The 20,695-nt window shown below is 42.4% G+C and overlaps 1 protein-coding gene across 1 annotated transcript; it reads left to right on the top strand.

Moving 5' to 3' along the window:
* The first annotated feature begins 7,854 nt into the window (after window positions 1-7,854).
* LOC129716821 (uncharacterized) lies at window positions 7,855-9,162 on the top strand. The gene is made up of 3 exons (XM_055666656.1): window positions 7,855-8,106; window positions 8,261-8,654; window positions 8,807-9,162. The coding sequence occupies exons 1-3, from the start codon at window positions 7,855-7,857 to the stop codon at window positions 9,160-9,162; spliced, it is 1,002 nt and encodes a 333-aa protein (XP_055522631.1).
* Window positions 9,163-20,695: the final 11,533 nt, after the last annotated feature.

Here is a 20,695-nt window from a genome sequence, read left to right as displayed (position 1 = left end):
TCCAAAGGCAGGAGTGAATTCAAAGCGATTAAACATACTGCAAATTTCTAAAGACCTGACGAAGGGGTACAAGGCCGTGACCGAAATTTCCAAGGTCCGACCTAACAAGCTCCGTGTCGTGGTCAGTGATCTGGCACAGGCCAATGCTATCGCTTGCTCTGAGCTCTTCACACGCGAGTATCGCGTTTACATACCCGCACGAGACGTGGAGATCGACGGTGCCATAACCGATTCGAGTCTGTCTGTCGAGTGTATCCTAAAAAGCGCAACCGGTTGCTTCAAGAAAACCGAAACACAGGCGAAGATTTTGGATTGTAAGCAATTGCGGTCCATGTTGCTCGTCGGCGGTAAAAAAGTTTACACTCCGTCAGACTCGTTTCGCGTTACGTTTGCCGGATCTGCACTCCCTAGCCACGTCTCGATCGACCGGGTTCGTCTGCCTGTGCGATTGTATGTACCCCGTGTTATGAATTGCACCAATTGCAAGCAGTTAGGCCACACAGCCGCCTACTGCTGCAATAAGGCACGATGTAGCAAGTGTGGGGAGACTCATGCGGAAAATTCTTGCAGTGTTAATGCTGAAAAATGTATTCACTGTGGGGAAAACCAGCATGAGCTCTCCACATGCCCGGTGTACATGCAGCGCAGAGATAAAATCAAGCGGTCACTTAAGGAGCGTTCGAAGCGTTCTTATGCTGAGATGCTAAAGAAGACCGTGGCCACTTCTACCATAACATCGAACCCCTTTGATCTGTTGTCCTCTGATGAAACCGATTCTGACGATTCATCAGCGGGAACATCTTATGCCAATCCTGGGGAGTCTAGGAAGAGGAAAAATGTTTCTTCTCCTAAACTTCCCCGTAAAGGTCCTAAGATTTCCCAAAGTACGAACAAACCAAACAGTGCTGCGGAAAAACCGAAGCAAACTCCTCCTGGGCTTGCAAATTTAAAGTCCCAGAAGGAGTTCCCAGCACTGCCAGGAACATCTAAAACCCCAGTTGTTCCTTTTGCACATCCAGTTGATGAAACAAACTCTGGATTAGTGAAATTTTCTGACATTGTGGGCTGGATTTTTGAAAATTTCAATGTACCCGATCCAATTAAAATTTTTCTTACAGCATTCCTCCCAACAGTTAGATCATTTTTGAAGCAGTTGACTGCCCAATGGCCCCTCCTTGCAGCGATTGTATCCTTCGATGCCTAATTCAACTGCGTATATGAAGGATTCTATCTCTGTCTTACAGTGGAATTGTAGAAGTATTTTACCAAAAATTGATTCGTTTAAAGTTTTGATAAATAAAAACAAATGCGATGCATTTTCCCTTTGTGAAACTTGGCTTACTTCAAATATTGATCTCAACTTCCATGATTTTAATATTATTCGCCTTGATCGAGACACCCCATATGGAGCAGTACTTTTAGGGATCAAAAAGTGCTATTCTTTCTATCGTATTAACCTCCCCTCGATTCCAGGCATCGAAGGTGTCGCATGTCAAATGACAATACAAGGTAAAGAGCTTTGTATTGCCTCAATATATATTCCTCCCATAGCACAGGTTGGGCAACGGCTGCTCTTTGATTTAATAGAACTTCTTCCCTCGCCACGTTTGATTTTGGGAGACTTCAACTCTCATGGTGTGGCTTGGGGTTCCCCTTACAATGATAACCGCTCCTCTTTGATCTATAACCTTTGCGATGACTTCGACATGACTATTTTAAACAACGGTGAAATGACACGTATCCCGAAACCTCCAGCGCGCCCAAGCGCTTTGGATCTATCCTTATGTTCGACGTCGCTACGGTTGGATTGCACATGGAAGGTAATCCTCGATCTTCACGGTAGCGACCATCTGCCTATTCTTATTTCAATTACAAACGGGTCAACTCGCATACGACCAATTGACATTCCGTATGACCTCACACGGAATGTCGATTGGAAGTTATACGAGGAAATGATTTCAAAAGCGGTCGAGTCGATTCAACATCACCCACCACTTGAAGAATACAACCTTCTCGCGGGCTTAATCCTCGACGCCGCGTTGCAAGCCCAAACGAAGAAATATCCCGGCGTAACGATCAAAGAGCGGCCTCCAACTCCGTGGTGGGACCAAGAGTGCTCCGATGTCTACACGCAAAGATCCGACGCGTTTTTGGCCTTCCAGAAGGGAGGTATACCCGACGACTGTATACGGTATTCGGAGCTTAATACCAAGCTTAAAAGCCTGGCTAAAGCAAAGAAACGCGGATATTGGCGTCGGTTCGTGAACGAGACGTCGAGGGAGACATCGATGAGCACTCTTTGGAACACAGCCCGAAGAATGCGGAATCGCGTAACGGTCAACGAAAGCGAGGAGTCTTCAAGTCGGTGGATATTTGATTTTGCCAGGAAAGTATGTCCGGACTCTGTTCCTGCGCAAAACTTTGTTCGCGATACGTCTCCGGGTCACGACGCGATAGAATCACCTTTTACGATGGCAGAATTTTCAGTTGCCCTCCTGTCCTGTAACAATAACGCGCCTGGGTTAGATAGAATCAAATTCAACTTGTTGAAGAATCTACCCGGCAATGCCAAGAGGCGCTTGTTGAACTTGTTCAATAAGTTCCTGGAGCAAAACATTGTACCGCAGGATTGGAGGCAAGTGAAGGTGATCGCCATCCAAAAACCAGGGAAACCAGCTTCTGATCACAACTCTTATAGGCCGATTGCAATGCTATCCTGTATCCGGAAATTGATGGAAAAAATGATACTCCGTCGTTTAGACCATTGGGTCGAATCAAATGGTCTACTATCAGATACTCAATTTGGCTTCCGCCGTGCCAAAGGGACGAATGATTGTCTTGCGTTGCTTTCAACAGATATTCAGCTGGCGTATGTTCGCAAAGAACAAATGGCGTCTGCGTTCTTAGACATTAAGGGGGCTTTTGATTCCGTTTCTATTGACATTCTTTCGGGTAAACTTCACCGACAAGATCAATCAAAGAAATAGTTATCGGTTTCCGTTATACTCTACTAAATTTTTTGGAAATAAATATTGAAATTCAGTCCGCAAATATATATTTCGACTGTGACGTACAGTCTTCCTCAGTGCTTATGTGGACTGGTCCACATAAGCACTAAGGAAGACTGTACGTCACAGTCGAAATATATATTTGCGGACTGAATTTCAATATTTATTTCCAAAAAATTTAGTAGAGTATAACGGAAACCGATAACTATTTCTTTGATTGATCGCAATCACTCTGCTAAGACGCTCGTTATAGATTTTCTAGATTTCACCGACAAGGATTTTCTCCAATTTTGAACAATTTTTTGCACAATTTGTTGTCCGAAAAGCACATGCATTTTACGCACGGCGATTTGGCAACTTTTCGCATTAGCTACATGGGTCTTCCCCAGGGCTCATGTTTAAGCCCCCTTCTTTACAACTTTTATGTAAATGACATCGACGAATGTCTGGCAAATTCATGCACGATAAGACAACTTGCAGACGACAGTGTAATCTCTGTTACAGGAGCCAAAGCTGCCGATTTGCAAGGACCATTGCAAGATACATTGGACAATTTGTCTGCTTGGGCTTTACAGCTAGGTATCGAATTCTCTCCGGAGAAAACTGAGATAGTAGTTTTTTCTAGGAAGCATGAACCTGCTCAGCTTCAAACACAATTAATGGGTAAAACGATTTCTCAGGTTTTGGTACACAAATATCTTGGTGTCTGGTTCGACTCTAAAGGCACCTGGGGTTGTCACGTGAGGTATCTGATGAAAAAATGTCAACAAAGAGTGAATTTTCTTCGTACAATAACCGGACAATGGTGAGGAGCCCATCCAGGAGACCTTATAAGGTTTTACCAAACAACGATATTGTCTGTTATTGAATACGGGTGTTTCTGCTTCCGCTCCGCAGCAAACACACATCTGATCAAACTGGAGCGAATACAATATCGTTGTTTGCGTATCGCCTTAGGTTGCATGCAATCGACCCATACGATGAGTTTGGAGGTCTTAGCTGGAGTACTACCATTGAAAAACCGCTTCTGGAGCCTGTCTTCTCGTATTCTTATCAAATGTGAGGTCTTGAACCGTCCCGTGATTGAAAATTTTGAAAGGTTAATCGAACTTAATTCTCAAACCCGTTTTATGACATTGTATTTCAATCACATGTCCCAAAATATTAACCCTTCTTCGAATATTCCAAATCGTGTCGACTTATCAAATACTTCTGATTCTACTGTGTTTTTCGATACATCCATGATAGAAGAAACTCGTGGAATCCCGGATCATTTACGCGTGCAGCAACATCAAACATCAACTGCGACAATATGTACTACACTGACGGATCACTTCTTGATGGGTCCACTGGCTTCGGTATCTTCAATAACAATTTAACCGTCTCCCATAAGCTCGATAATCCTGCTTCTGTTTACGTCGCAGAATTAGCTGCAATTCAGTACACCCTAGGGATTATCGAAAAAATGCCCACGGACCATTATTTCATCTTTACGGACAGTCTCAGTTCCATTGAGGCTCTCCGATCGATGAAAGATGTTAAGCACTCTCCGTATTTCCTGGGGAAAATACGGGAACATCTGAGTGCTTTATCCGAAAAATCTACTCAGATTACCTTAGCGTGGGTCCCTTCTCACTGCTCGATACCGGGTAATGAGAAAGCGGACTCTTTGGCTAAGGTGGGCGCAACAAACGGTGATATTTATGAAAGACCATTTGCCTTTAATGAATTTTTTGCACTTGTACGTCAGAATACGATCATCAGTTGGCAAAATTCTTGGACCAAGGGGGAACTGGGAAGGTGGTTACATTCCATAATCCCCAAGGTATCGACGAACCCGTGGTTCAAGGGGTTGGATGTAAGTCGGGATTTCATTTGCGTGATGTCCCGGCTTATGTCCAATTACTATAGATTTGACGCGCATCTCCGTCGTGTTGGGCTCGGGGAGAGTGGTATCTGTGCCTGTGGTGAAGGTTATCACGACATAGAGCACGTTGTTTGGTCATGCCCTGTACACCGTGACGCCAGGTCTAGATTAATAGCTTCCCTGCAGGCCGAAGGTAGGCAGCCGGCTGTTCCTGTTCGTGATGCCTTGGCGAGCCGTGACCTATCCTACATGTCCCTTATATACGTTTTCCTGAAATCCATCCACGCCCCAGTTTAGTCCTATCCCCTTCCGCCTACATCCAACCAAACGACAAGAACACGTTAAGACCCCGGATCCGGAAACAGCAATCAGACCCGCACGATACTCTCAAGGCCCGATGGAAACAACCCAATATGCCAGTCCGTAATATCTTGGCCCAGCAGCGGAACAAATTTAATATGCTGCTTACCTATGGCAATGAAAACCATCAAACAGCAAACCTGTGCTTTTAATGCAAAATATTCTAGCTTTAAGTTAGATTTAGTTTCAGCTCGTAGTCGGCAGCGAGGATAAAAAATTTGCTTTTAGTTATTAAGATACTTTAGAAAGTAAGCTACCAGATATAATTGGCGCCGTTAAACATTGAATTGTATTTGTGCCGTGTCAAATAAACTATAGATGAAGAAAAAAAAAATTAATTTATGTTTCAGCATGCAGCAATTTTTTTAGATCCAATTTTGAGTCATTGTCAGTGATCGTGTTTCGTTGTTTTATCGGGTTTTGAATGGTTGCGTGCGATTATGACATTATTATGCCTCCTTATAGTCCATTCCATTCCTGCAAAAAAATGCAACTGGTAACGAACTAGCAAATATGATATGATCGGCGTGCATTCAAATCGAACCAAGCTCCAAAAACATTATTTCGAGTAATCGGCGCTCAAAGTTCTAGGAAATTTTTGTTATACAGTCGAATTTCGCTAGTTGCACTGAACCCGCAGCTCATCTAGTGAAAAACTTTCAGTCGTCGGGCCGAGCTGTCAAAGTTGCAAATCGATCAAAGAGCACACCGATTGTTTCTTGTTGTTAGGACTACAACTGGGAACGCAGAAGAGTTCTATAAAACCGTTGAGTTGGTTGACAAACCGCAAAAGTTCAAAACCCTTCGTTGAGAATGTTGTTGCTTGTACTAATTTCTCTCCTACTTTTTTGGATTTTCTTCAATGTTTTCCATATTAATAGAGCTTCGTTTGATGCCATGCACAAGGTCAAATTTGCAAAGAAATACGAAAAGTGCAGCATAGGGCCAAATTCGAAATTGGCTCATTTAAGCCACACATCACACATTTGAAGCCAAAAATGAGTGCTCAATAATAACGTGTTCTCAAATACTTTCAAAAATACGCATAGCTCTACGTTGCATTATTACGCCAGAAAACTTATATTGTTTTTCTAACAATCGATTAAAATATTGTTTGTTTACATTTATACTCAGCTTCATTTGTTTTTATTTGAATAAATTCTACTTTCTGCGTTAAAATGCATCCACAAACCCCTCAAACGAAAATCAACGTTATCAGAAATGATGTTTGGCTTCGATTCAGTTGGGCTATAGCCCAACGAGCGGGAGCCCAACTAAAACGTAACTCAACTAAACATAACCCAACGAGCGAAATTCGACTTTTTTCTGGCGTATCACAGAAAACGAGGCGAGCGGCGAGTTACTCGCCTGACCAATTTTGGTATTACAGATGGCGAGTCGGCTGGGTTTTGGACAAATAGCTCGCCTGCGAAACTGTTCGACTCAGTTGTCAGCAGCCAAGTTTCACTTGCGATCCCTAATACAACCTTTTACCCGCCTCGTCAGTGACTTAATTTTCGAAAAAAAATGGGGCTTGGTTCGGACTGGTCGCACACCGACCATCTCATAATCATTGCTATCCTGTATCACATTCCACACACAATAGAGAAAAAGTGTGATATTTTGACGTATGATTCTGCAATGTATTTTGAATGATGTTCCGACACGCTAACAAACACATAACCAAAGTTTTCAAATGATGTAAACTTTTAGGTATATTTCTTCTGATAAAACAATCTATTCTATCTCCTGTGCATTATAACCACGGACGGTGCTGTAACATTATAAACTTTAGTTACAATCAGTTAGTATGAATTTCACAGCGCCGCAAAAAAGTGCTATAAAAGATCGATCCAGTTGAGATCGATTCCGCAGCTCCGATCTTTTGGGTGTATCGATCCAAGGACCGTTTGAATGAATCGATTCTCAAGATCGATCTTCCCCTGAAGATCGCCCAATCCTACTAACCGGTGTCAGTGTCATGCCAAACACAAAAAGTCGATACACGAACCATACTTGTTGTGCAAGGCTGTGCATGGCATGGCATGAGATCAAGGGGGTTGCAGCCCTATCTAAACTCAACATTAGGGATGAGCGATACTGTCTGAAGTATCGATACCTGAGTACTCGAATACTTTTGCACAAAACGATACCAAGTATCGTGGTATCGGTATAGAAAGTATCGATGCCAAAATACTCGATGCTTTTGACGGAAGTATCGATACCGTAGGTATCGATGCTGGTATCGCCTATCCCCAATAGAAGGCATCGGTGGTATCGGTATCGTTTCAAAGTATCGTTGGCAAAGTATGGATACCGCTACTCATCGCTAGCAACGAGTATCGATGCCAAAATACTCGATACTTTTGCTCCTGGTATCGATACCGTTGGTATCGACACAAGTATCGCCCATCCCTACTCAACATGTTTGACAGTCGGCAACATATCGGCCACGCGATTCGGCTTCGTTTATCCAAGCGATTAAGACGTGTCTGGAAGTGAGCTGAAAAAAACCCAATTTTCAAGTCGAAGTAGGCGGTGAAAAAATAAATTATTTCTAACGAAGAGTTAATCAAGTACCGGAACCGGAAATAGAAAAACTGTGATTAGTGCGGGATTATGAGTGTGGCGGACGGTGCCCCACCGGGGGCACCCATGATAGTAGAAACTGTAGAAACCCAACTTCAAAATGGCGGAGAAAATAGTTCGACGCAAAAAAGCGGTATTGGTGCATACCCAAGCCAGCAGACAAAGAACACGCAACATCAGACCATCTACCAATACCAACGTACGGATGAAGGCCCATTCCGTGTGATAGTGGAAAGAGAAATCAAAGAAAACGACAGATTTAAAGGAATCAACAAGATCAACGTAGGACAATTGCTAAAGGATCAAATCTGTCATCGATGTGAAAAAAACGGGAAAGAGCAAAGTTATGGTGTACTTGATGGAATGGAGCGAAGCCAACCGGCTTACCAATTGCAGGAATTTAGCATTGAAGAGTTACAGAGCTTTCATCCCAAAGAATTTCGTCATGATCAAAGGAGTAATCAACGGAATTCCAGAGCATCTGAGCGAAGAAAACATTCTGGCAAACCTGGAATGCAGTATCAAAGTGGTGGAAGTTTTCCGCATGACAAGAAGAAAAGATGGCGAAAAGCTACCAACAAGCAGTGTTGGAACCTCGTTCAGAGGTACCAAACTACCTGCAGAAGTCAAACTGTACTTGGCAAGTGTTAAAGTAAACGCATACGTATACAAAGTGGTCATATGCCAACAGTGTCTACGATACGGACACATAGCCGTTAATTGTAAAGGAAAACGCAGATGCGACAACTGTGGTGGAGACCACGAGGAGAAGTATTGCGGTCAGGAAACCAAATGTGTGAACTGTAGCGGAAATCACCGAGCAACAGATGGTAAATGTCCCACTCGAGCTCATCAGGCAAATATTAAGACGTTAATGGCACAGAAAAACTTCACATACTTTGAGGCACGACAGGAACTCAGTGTAAACACGAGCAACAGATACAGCATTCTAGAACATTCCGATGAATTTTAACGATCAAAGAGAGCTACGCCGAGGCGTTGAAAAAGAAAAAAGCAGCTGAAGTCGGGGTGAGCACCGCCAAGCGAGCCAAGAAGAAGAATAAAAAGGCAACTAAACAGAGAAAGGAAGATGAACAGTCAGAAGAGGAAGAAGATGAAATTGAGCAAGAGATGCAGACTAGAAAGCGGAAAGCAACAGAATATAACAACCAAAACCAGGAAACGGATGAATCCATGTCAGTGAAACGGTACCTAGAACTGCGAAACAGGTGGGAAGAAAAGTTGAAAGAGATAGTGCAGCAGCGAGAAAATTACAAGCACATGGCCAGTGAAACATTTAAAAATCTTTCGACGGCTCTAAGCCGCAATGATGACTAGCTATTCAATGATCGTACAAGCATTAAAAAATTTGGCAGAATCATTGTGATATACAATGGAAGAAACGAAATCTTCCACCCATAACAGCAACATTCAAGGTTTTACAGAATAACATTCAGAGCTTAGCGAAGAATAAAATCGAACTAGCTCATGAACTTAATTCAAATGAATATGATGCTGCCATTCTGGCAGAAATTTGGGTGGACGACAACAGACTTAATTCGTTAAACATCGCCGGTTATCACAAAATTCTTGCCCCTAGACCAACAGTCACAATTACCAACAATTACCAAACATTATCACTCACTAGCACGAATTTGTTTGAAACTGTTGATTTAAAGATAGGCCTAAGCAATTTAGTGACAGAAACCAATCATTTGGGTAATGTACTAATCGGTGGCTATTTTAATAATACTATTTGGGGATGAATTAAAAACAACAGTAAGGGGAATACTGTATACGACGTAATGATAAAATCAAATCTTTTCATTCTCAACAACGGTCAAAAAACATACATACCCACAAATCTGGCTCATACGCCAAGTGCAATAGATCTAACATTTTGTAGCGCAACTATGTTCAGTGAACACAATGGACAGTTCTAGAGCATACCATAGGTGGATCCGGGCATCTAGTTATACAAATAGAGATGGGACATGTACAATCAAAAAAACCTAGAGACAAATATAATTACAATAAAATCCACCAAGAAGTAAGAACAATTAGAAGTGCTGAATTTGAATCGATCGAAGAATTAGGAAAAATAATAAAAACAAAAATGAAAAATAACAAACTAACGAATGACTACGTACCAAAATACTACTGGAATGATGAACTAGATAAATTATATAAAGAGAAGAAAAAAGCAAGAAAAATGTATAACCAGTGTTCCAATATAGTCAATTTATGCAAGCTCCAGAAAGCAAATGCGATATTTTTGAAAATCGAAAGAACCTTGATGAAGGAGAAATTGGCTGAAATAACCAAAGATATCGACCCGAGGGACACCAGAGGAAACTGGAAGTTGGTTAAAAATCTCAAACGGCGACACGAAGACAAACCCAAAAATAATCTTGTCCTAACATCCAAGGAAACAGCACTATCCTTCCTTGAATCAAATTTCGACACTTCATTACAAGAGTCCATGACTAACGTTAGTACAGTCAATGAAAGCGAGCCTCCCAAAGAACCACCTGCAATAATGACTCTTGACAGCTGGAACCAGTTTCTACAGAAAAAGAAATTGCGTTCAGTACCAGGCACAGATAAAATCAGCTATTACATGTTATCACAATTGAATAGGAACTGTAAGATCAAAATAGTAGAGGAACTGAACAAATACTATGAAAAAGGCTATCTGCCAGACCATTTAAAGGAAATAAAGCTAATCCCGATTCTGAAGGCTGGGCGTGATCCAAACGACTGCTCAGTTTACAGACCAATTGCAATGCTATCAACACTAACAAAATCCATCAATGGATGCGTCCTATCGAAATTGAACAAACATGCTAAAGAACACAACCTAATCCCTGAGCACTCATTCGGGTTTCAGGCGGAAAAATCCACAATAGACTGCTTGGAATACGCTACCAATTATATAATGCAAGGAAAAAGATATGGTCTGGTGAGTATAGGCATTTTTTTCGATTTCTCAAATGCGTTTAACACTGTAGAACTGCACATACGAGTTCCTATTCTTAAAGACATGAAGTCTCCCTCAGATATTATCAGATGGATCGCAAATTTTCTCAGCAACAGAAGACTGATCTTACAGACAGAAGAAGGACCAGTGGAGATGAAAGTGTCGAAAGGATTGCCCCAAGGAGACGTACTGTCTCCGATGCTATTCAATCTCTACACAGCGAAACTTCATAACGAACCACTAGAGGAAGTCATTACGATCCAATTTGCTGATGATTTCTTTAAAATTGTTCGCGCCAAGACACGAGAAGAAGCGATACATAAAGCGCAATTAGTAATCGACAACTTTACCAGGATATGCGACGATCTAAAATTAAAGATCAACGAATCGAGAACAAAAGCGATCCTATTTTCAACCGCTGATGTCGACTTACAACTAAAAATAGCAGACACAATAATAGAAACCGTTAGATATTATAAATATTTAGGAATTTACGTGGATAAAAATCTCAATTTTGGAACTCATATTAGAACTGCCAAACTCAAAATAGCGGATCGTCAAAACATGCTAAAAATAATTGGAAGCATAAAAAAAGGCGCCACACCCAAAGTAATGACTCTATTCCACAAGGCGCTTTACGGAAATTACCTGTTATATGGATCGTCTCTATATGGAAGAACTCCGAAGTCTTATCAAAACATGTTAAATGTGTCCCATGGACAATGTCAGAGGATTGCAACAGGATGTACAAAGACCACACCCACTAATACTCTCGCTGCATTGAGTAATGAGAGGCCGCTAAATCTCACAAAAGAACATCACACAATGAAAAGGATAGCTCTGCATTTAAAGAGAAACGACCTGATAGGGGAACAACTACTAGAACTAGAGCATCCCGAGAAGATAGAAGACCATAAGTTCACTTTCTTAGAAAAGGTGTATTTAGAAAACAAAAACTGTCTTTTGATGAGTTACCCAGACAAAACAAACCGAACAGAGGAACAGGAAATTTCTCTCCTACCTCAGGTGGACGGAATTTCCCTTGCAAAAGGCAAGATGTCCCCTGTAGTACTTCGACAAATGACATTAGATATGATCAACACCAAATACCAAAACTGGCAGCACATATATACCGATGCATCGCGTACCGAAGGGACATGCAGTATTGGAGTTTACTTTGAAGAAACTGATAGCAGAGTAAAAGTCGACTGATCAGGTTGAAGGACAAACGTAGAGTGAAGTTTTTATTTAATGTAACTTGGTTCATGGCATACTTTCATAGCGCAACGCTTACTTCTATCATCCCCCCTTAAGTAGGAAGCTATAATATGCCAAGTTTCTTCCTTTCTTTGTTTTGCTTTGTACCAGGTATAGATTTGGTAAGAATGTCCGCCGCTTGAAGATCGGATGGAACGTGTTCAAGTTTAATTAATTTCCGTTCAACTTGCTCACGGATGTAGTGATGCCTGATGTCAATATGCTTGCTTCGTGCCGAATAGCCAACTTCACGCTCCGCCAGGTTGATAGCGCTTTTGTTGTCACATTTGAGCATCAGTGCTTGATTCGTTCCGTGTAGCTCAAACAAGAATCCTTTCCACCACATAGCCTCTGTGGTTGCTGTTGATAAGGCCATGTACTCCGCTTCGGTGGTTGAAAGTGCAACAGTAGATTGCCTTTTTGAGTTCCAGCTCACTGCTCCACCGTTCTGCAAGAAAACGTAACCACTGACGGACCGGCGAGTGTCTGGATCATTCCCCCAATCTGCATCACTGTAGCCGTAAAAATCCGTGTCTTCATTTCGTCTGTATGTGAGTTTCTCGTGCTTCGTACCTTTCAGGTATCGAAGAATTCTCTTGGCCGCAGTCCAATGAGCAAATCCAGGGTTGCTACAGAAGCTGCTAACAATACTGACCGCATGACTGATGTCCGGTCTGGTACACTGCGCGACGAATTGAAGTCCTCCAACTAGCTCTCTGTACGGAATATTTTTCATTTTCTCCGCCTCTTCATTCGTAGGACACATTTCCTTGGTAAGACGCTGGTTCATATCCAGAGGAGTCGGAGCAGCATAACAATTAATCAAATTAAATTTTGCTAGTAATTCGTTAATATACTGTTCTTGGTCAATCATCACTGCATCGTTAGATCTGGTCACTCTCAGTCCAAGCACCTGCTTGATTGGTCCCAGGTCCTTCATCTTGAAGTCTGCACATAACTGCTGCTTGATTCGGGTCACCAGCTGCTTATCGTCCGAAAGAATCAGGAAATCGTCGACGTAAATTGCAACGATGATTAGTTTCCCTTCGACAACTTGATGGTAGACGCAAGTGTCATATTTCGATCGCTTGAAACCTATTCGTTTAAGCCGTGCATTCAGCTTTTGGTTCCATACTCTGCTAGCCTGTTTTAGGCCGTACAGAGCTTTCTGCAGCCTGCACACCTTCGTTGATGCTACATCGTCCGGAATCCTTCTGGCTGTTCCATAAATATTTCTTCTTCCCCCAGATCGCCCTGCAGAAACGCAGTAACAGCGTCCATCTGGTGCACAACAAGGTTCAGCTTCGCCGCCAACGCCAGAAGATAACGCACAGTTGCGTATCGCACAACAGGAGAATAGGTTTCTTGAAAATCCACACCTTTTATTTGCGAAAAGCCCTTGATTACGAGCCGTGCCATATACCGATCAGTAGAACCGTCCGTGTTTGTCTTTACCTTGAAGACCCATTTATTTTTCAATGCCTTTCGTCCAGGAGGTAGGTCGACCAAATGCCACGTCTTATTGTCGGTTAGCGCACGAAACTCGTCCTTCATTGCTTCGATCCACTTATTGCGATCAGGTCTCTCCAATGCTTCTTGGACAGTCTCCGGTGGCTCGTTTTGACCCTGTGAAAAATACGCCTGCGGCAGGTTGCTATCTATTACAGATGCTGTTTCAAACTTGCCTGTGACTGAGCGCCCCCAGTCACTGTGCTCAGAATTCTGTTGTAGTTCAACGTCTTCTTGTTTAATTTGTGACGGGAGCGCAATATTTACTGTGACACGCTGGCCTTGTCCCGTCTGGTTGCCTGGATTATACGAAGAGACAAGTTTCTGAGGAAGGATACTGTATGTGACCAAATAATCAGAATACTTGCCTGGGGGATGGCGCTCTCTCTCGCTGCGCCTCGTTGTAGGATGTACATTCGTCCGAGCTGGGTGCGGAGAGAGCGCAGACGGTTGTGGTGTCTCCAAATCGTGTTTAGGATGTCCAACAAAATGCGGTTCCGCCTCTTTCTCTCGAGTCTCATTTCCTTGAACCGGTTGAGCTTCATCGTCAAGATCCTGACCGTCGTTGTAGTATGTTTCATTTTCTTCGCATACTAGTACACTGTCATTGGTCAAATTCTGTATATCATTGGTTTTCGAACGTTCTTGGTTGTCTTCGGTTAGTACGATGACGTCTCTAGTGATGAAAACTTCTTGTTTCGCTGCATTAAATACTCTATATCCTTTGGAGCATTCCGCGTACCCAACCAAAACACATGGAACGGATTTTGCGTCCCACTTCTTCCTTTTAGCCTTGGGAACATACGCCATCACCTTGGATCCAAACACTCGAAGATGGGATAGGTTCGGCTTCTTTCCGTAAAACATCTCCAAGGATGTTGCAGGTTTTCCCTTGGTTGGTGTTCGATTAATTAGATACACCGCTGTGGATGCCGCTTCCACCCAAAAACGTTTATCAAGTCCTGCATCATATAACAAACATCGCGCCTTCTCTTCAATTGTACGATTCATTCTTCCCGAGGTCCCATTTTGCTGTGGATTGTACGGTACTGTCCTTTCGTGCCGTATTCCACTCTTCTTCAGGAAAGATTGAAACTTCCCGGAAACGTACTCCGTTCCGTTGTCAGTTCTCAGGCACTTGATTCTTTTTCCTGTTTGATTTTCCACGTAGGCCTTGAATTCTTCGAACACGCTGAATGCATTCGCCTTAGACTTTAAGAAATACGCAAACGTCATATTTGTCGCGTCATCGATAAAAGTGATCCAATATCTGCTGCCACCCAACGACGTCTTTTCCATTGGCCCGCACAGGTCCGAATGAATCAATTCTAGAACTTCTGCAGCTCGTACTCCGCTCGGTCTGAACGGAAGTTTTCGATGTTTGCCTTCTGCACATGGAACACAATTAGGCGTAGAGGATCCACGAACTTCAATACCGGTCGCCATCGTAGTCAATCGCTTGATGCTGTCGATGTTGAGATGCCCCAATCGCCGATGCCATAATTGGATGTCACTACATGACTTCGCAACACATGCCACGTTCCGTGAGCTGAGGTCTAATTTGTACAGTCCATCCTTCACTCGTCCTGTGACAATTATGTCCCCCGTGAAACTGTTCACCACCTGACACGATTTGTCAGTGAATGTGACTTGGTATCCTCTTCTGCATATTTCGCTCACAGACAAGAGGTTGATCGCGAGGTCTGGAACACATAGTACGTTGGCAATATTAAGATCAGTGAACGTACCTTTCACATCAGCGACAAGTTTCATGCTGCCAACAGCTTCCACTGGAATTTCCATAGCATTGGCCACATATATCGATTCGAATGTCGTCTTAGACTCTTCTAGAGCTTTTCTTGATCGACACATATGCCGTCCTGCTCCCGAATCCAGAATCCATTCTTCTGATTGATGTACTGGTTTGTGCCATGCCAGCAATGCCGCCTGTTTATGCCGACCAGAAACTCCAACCGCCTTTGTCTTTTGTTGACAATCCGATGCGTAATGTCCAGGTTTATCACACTTGAAACACCGGATGTTTGATTTGTCCTTTTTGGTTGATTGCTTCTTCTTGCTACGTGTTAGCAGCGCTCCAGCGGAACTGCCGGATCCCGCCCCTCGTTCAAACGTCACGTCCTGTAGTATTTTTGATTTGACTATATCGGCCGTTAAATTGACTCCGGACGCATCTAGACCCATAATCATGGGTTCATAACGACGTGGCAAGCCCATCATCAAAATTAGCGAAAGCCACTCATCATCTAACTTAAAACCGATTTCATCAAGCTTGTGGCTGGTGGACATTATCTCGTCCACATACTCCTCCACTGATGAGCAATCTTCAAGCTCCAAACGAGTCAACTTTCGTAAAAGTCCAATTTTATGATACCTGCCGCATTCCTGGAACGCCGTCTTCAAGCTCTTCCAGGCTTCAATCGCCGTTTTTGCCTTCTGTACCAAACTGTAATTGTATGGCTCGATACTGAGGCAAATCGTTGCCAGGGCTCGCTCTGAAAGATCCGCATTTACTTCGGTGTCTTCCGGAGGATTTACAGCACGCCATGTGCCTTCACGAATCATCACCATTCGCATATCAAATGCCCATGATTCATAGTTTTCGCGGCCTTTTAACTTATCCATCGGTAACATGGACAAACTACCGCCTGGAAGCCTCGAAACGGTACTTGTATGCCCGCTTCCGGGTTGATGTCCACCACCTGATTGAGTTCCGCCGCCGTTTCCGCTGTCGCTTACAGCTCGATTTCCACTTCCGTTTATTGTTCCAATCTCAGCGTTTCCGTTTCCTGCTGAACTCCTTTCTCCGTTAAATCCTTGGGAATATTTGGTCTGGTTATCGTTTCCACCTTCGGAACGCCTACCGTTTCCGTTTTCGGAACGCCTGAATTGATTCCGGAACATTACTTCTTCCAAGTTCGAAAATATCTTGAAGTGAAAATTTTCTTCTATCTTGTTGATCAGCCGTTACTATGGATGTCTTTACTTCTGGGCCTATAACCTGATAGCAGAGTAAAAGTCGACTGATCAGGTTGAAGGACAAACGTAGAGTGAAGTTTTTATTTAATGTAACTTGGTTCATGGCATACTCTCATAGCGCAACGCTTACTTCTATCAGAAACCAAAAAGGAAATAAGCATGAAACTGGAGCATAAAGTATGCATCATGACAGCGGAAACCTTGGCCATATGGATAGCTGCCAAAGAGGCAACAAGTTCTTCAAGCAGGAGAACGGTCATCTTGACGGATTCGAAGTCGGCATGCTGGTACTTACTTAACCAGGTACTAAAGGAAAGCGTGGACCAAATATCGAACGAGATTTTTGCAAGCATGTTGAACAAGCGAATAACTATCCAATGGATACCGTCACATGTTGGAATAGAAGGTAATGAACGAGCGGACCAGCTGGATAAACGAGGAATAACAAGCCCAGCAATCTTAGTCAACAGATTGTTATGGCACGATATACTCCAGAGATTTAAAAAACAGCTAGAAGAAAGGACAAACGAGTGGTACCAACAATTAGCTTTATCGGGAAACACTGGTAGGAAATTTTTCAATATCGTAGGAAACTTTCCGCACAAGCCATGGTATTGGAAGACAACCTTGAACGGAGAGGAAGTACGAATTTTAAATAGGATCAGTTCCGGACTCGACTACTCAAATTTCTAAAATCAAAGATAGCGAAGTCTGTGATCTATGCAACCTACCAGACACGACAGAACATGCCCTACTTCACTGCGTGAAGTATAACCACATCAGAAATTATTTCGATTGGGAATCATACCAAAACCTAACGGAGCTGATAGGAAACTTCGTAGAATCGAGGATGAAAGAAATAATCAAATTCATAAAAAAGCAAGACTAACACCGTGAACCACGTTACGAAATTTCCAGAGGGTAATCATTGGCGTTTGTAAGGCACAAGCTCCTCTAGCCATAATAAACTTCAAAACCCAAGGTTCAAAAATTTTTGTGCAATCGAAGCGTTGGGCTTGATGCATCGTTTTGCATGACGAGCTATTGTAATGCTATCCCAGTTTAGCAGCACCTGACCTATTTCCCATTCTGATAGCTCAATCTTCAGTGCACTAAAGGAAACCTCACAGAATGGTTTAGGACCGATAAGTGCAGTGGCTAATCCAGCTCTTGCTAGTTCATCCGCCTTTTTATTCCTTCGATGCCACAGTGTTCAGGAACCCAGTGATGGTTTACCTTGTTACGTGTAGCTAGTTGCTGAAGCATTTTAATACATTCCCAAACTAATTTGGAAGTGCAAGTAACAGATTTTAAAGCATTCAGGGTTGTTTGACTATCAGAAAAAATGCATATACACTAAAGTCGCTTTTTACGCGGGAGATACGTGCCGCGTAAAAAAAACCGCGTAAAGAAAACCGTGTAAATTCCGGAAATCTCGTAAAAAAACGCGTAAATTCCGGAATCCTGGTAAAAAAAACCTGCGTTAATTCTGCAATCCGAGTGAAGATGAACTGAAATCCGTGCAAAAAAAAAATACCGCGTAAATTCCGGAATCCGCGTAAAAAAAACCGCGTAAATTCCGGAATCCGCGAAAAACAGCCGCGTAAAAAGAAACCAGCGTAAAAAAACTGTGTAAAAAGCGACCTTAGTGTATTAGCATTTCGATATTTCCTTTTTAAGCAGATCGAAGCACATTCCAAAATGGCATAGATTTCAGCTTGGAAAACCGTGGACCATTTGCCCATCGCCACTGAACAACTTACTCCAGCGGCCGAATTCCGAGAACACGTTACTCTGAAGAGAAGAAAGTTTCTTCATTGAAAGTATATGAAGAAATTTTCTTCTCTTCGAAGAAATGTGTGCTCGGAATTCGGCCGCAGGGCCTGATATGCCAGCCCTACTTGATTTCCCATTTTCGAGCCGTCAGTGTAAAAAAATCACAGGAGGATTGTGTGCAAAGCCACGACCGCAAGGTTGAAGTAGAATACTTTTACAAGAAAGATAACTCGGCTGCTTGCGTATCAGTCTTTTTTTTTTGTAGTAAATAAACGAACGTAAAGTTTTCGAACGTTGTGAAATGATGAAACTGGAAAAATAGGTGTGACCTAATTATTTCCAGTTATACCATTCTACAACGTTCGAAAAATTTTATTTCGTATGTCGTAATACAAATGTACAAAAAATACATCTCATTCATTCTGGTCCCGCCTTTATTTTCAGTTCCTACAGATTTCCTCAGTTTCGTAACACGATTTCCAGTTTCGTAAAAACGATTTCTTGTGGACATTCTGTCGAGCCCGACCGATAGAGATCTCATTGAGGCAACAAAATAACATGTATTGTGTCGTGTTGCGCGGCTTGGAAGAAGAAAATGTTTCCGTTCCCGTGTCGTACGGATGCAGATTGTTGCGTGTTTGATATTGCCAATGGCAGACATGAGTATGAAGGTCGAAAACCTGCTGTGATGTCAAACTATAACCGTCTCCTTCAAGACGTTATATCCTTGTTAATGAAGTGTTGTGAGTTTTCTAAAACAGACTCAGCATCGTGAGCAGAACGTGCCGAACTTTTTTGTTGGAAATCGGATTTGTTTCGTATATACCGCTTGTTAAGCACAGTATTAACAAATCGTAATAAACATCACACTGCCGTGCATTTGCAGCAGCATCAAACCTCAGTTGCAGTTTTTTAATAACCATTCATCATGCTCTTCCAAATACATTTAGTAGCCTTGAAAAAGGCCGATTGCTGCAATTGCAATTTTCATTCAATTTTTGCATAAATGCTTCATGGTCAGATATAACCGCTGCAACTGCTACGCTATCCGTAGCCATGCCACAGTTGTGGCCGCTATACGCTGCCATTGGTATCCGCTGCCCCTGCATCACCTGGCCCAGCTGCTATCGATGCTGAGATCCGCTGCAACTAGTGCGCTATCCAGGTATCCACTGCACTGCTACTGCTGATGCTAAAGGATGACTGCTGTTGTCACTGTCTAGAACTATTATGAGCGGTAGGGATGGCGATACTGGCATCGATACCAGCGGTATCGATACTAGGGGTCGTGGCATCGAGTATTTTGGCATCGATACTCACCGCGAGAAATGAGTACCGGTATCGATACTTTCTAAGCGACGCTTTTTAAAAAAAAATTGCAGGTCTGATACCGATACTATCGAAGCATCGATAATCGATAGTCCTTCAACCGATACTCCGATACCTGGTATCGAAGTTCTTTGAAGTATCGCGATACCAAAGTATCGATACTTTTGTCAGTATCGCCCATCTCTAATGAGCGGCTTCGGCTGAAACAGGCTCTTATATAGGCCACAATGGCATATTTTAAATTGCAAAGTATATGATTCTGTCAACCGTGCTTGGGAAGCAATCATATAACGACCAATCAGTGGTCGAATTTTTCGTTTTGACAAGGCTTGACTATTTTCATTATATTAGTTCATTATATTAATTTGAATAATAAAATCACAATTATCTTCATTTGGGAAGAATCTTAGAAGATTTTCCAATCTATTGCTGCAAGAACGAAGGAAATCCATCGAATACTAATCGATAATCGCTAAACGCTAAACCCACATTAGCGGAACTTTCGCTAATCGCTAATCGCTAACTTTTTAATATGTAAATAGTCATATCGCTATATTTATTGCTCGTGTTTTGTAAGATTTGGACCACTTTGATCTGTTTTGGTAAGACAAACGAAAACAATTACTTACAAGAATAACAAAAGTTATTTACCTTGCATTGAAAATAGATACTCTTAGGCAGCGAAGGAAAAAAATCACCTCTAGCGATTAATGAATACATATAAAACAAGCCTAGGATGCGTTGACATCGTCGTCAGTATGCGAAAAACAAAGTATCGGTGCTGGTGCACTCTTGTTGCTTTCCTCTTTACGATATATTTCTATTCATTAGTGTACACCACAATACGTGGTTCTCAATGTGCACAACTCGGTATATGAAGTTATTCGTCTCTGTTACAGAGAGCGATCAGAACTTGTTATATCCTTATTCTTTTGACTCATGAATATGATTTTTTGCTAGGAAAAGAAAGAAAATGACAGTGTATGCTCTCCTGCTCTCGCCTCAACTCAACCGCTGTAGAAA

This window comes from Wyeomyia smithii, chromosome 1 (genome assembly GCF_029784165.1).
Source record: "Wyeomyia smithii strain HCP4-BCI-WySm-NY-G18 chromosome 1, ASM2978416v1, whole genome shotgun sequence".
NCBI lineage: Eukaryota > Metazoa > Arthropoda > Insecta > Diptera > Culicidae > Wyeomyia > Wyeomyia smithii.
The sequence above is the reverse complement of the archived record's forward strand: the minus strand, read 5'-3'. Positions and strand labels throughout refer to the sequence as shown.

Coding starts and splice junctions, on each gene's coding strand:
- LOC129716821 (XM_055666656.1), top strand. CDS start 7,855: ATGAGTGTGGCGGACGGTGCCCCACCGGGGGCACCCATGATAGTAGAA. Junction 8,107..8,260: donor AAGGAATCAACAAGATCAAC/GTAGGACAATTG, acceptor TTCATCCCAAAG/AATTTCGTCATGATCAAAGG. Junction 8,655..8,806: donor AAATCACCGAGCAACAGATG/GTAAATGTCCCA, acceptor TAACGATCAAAG/AGAGCTACGCCGAGGCGTTG.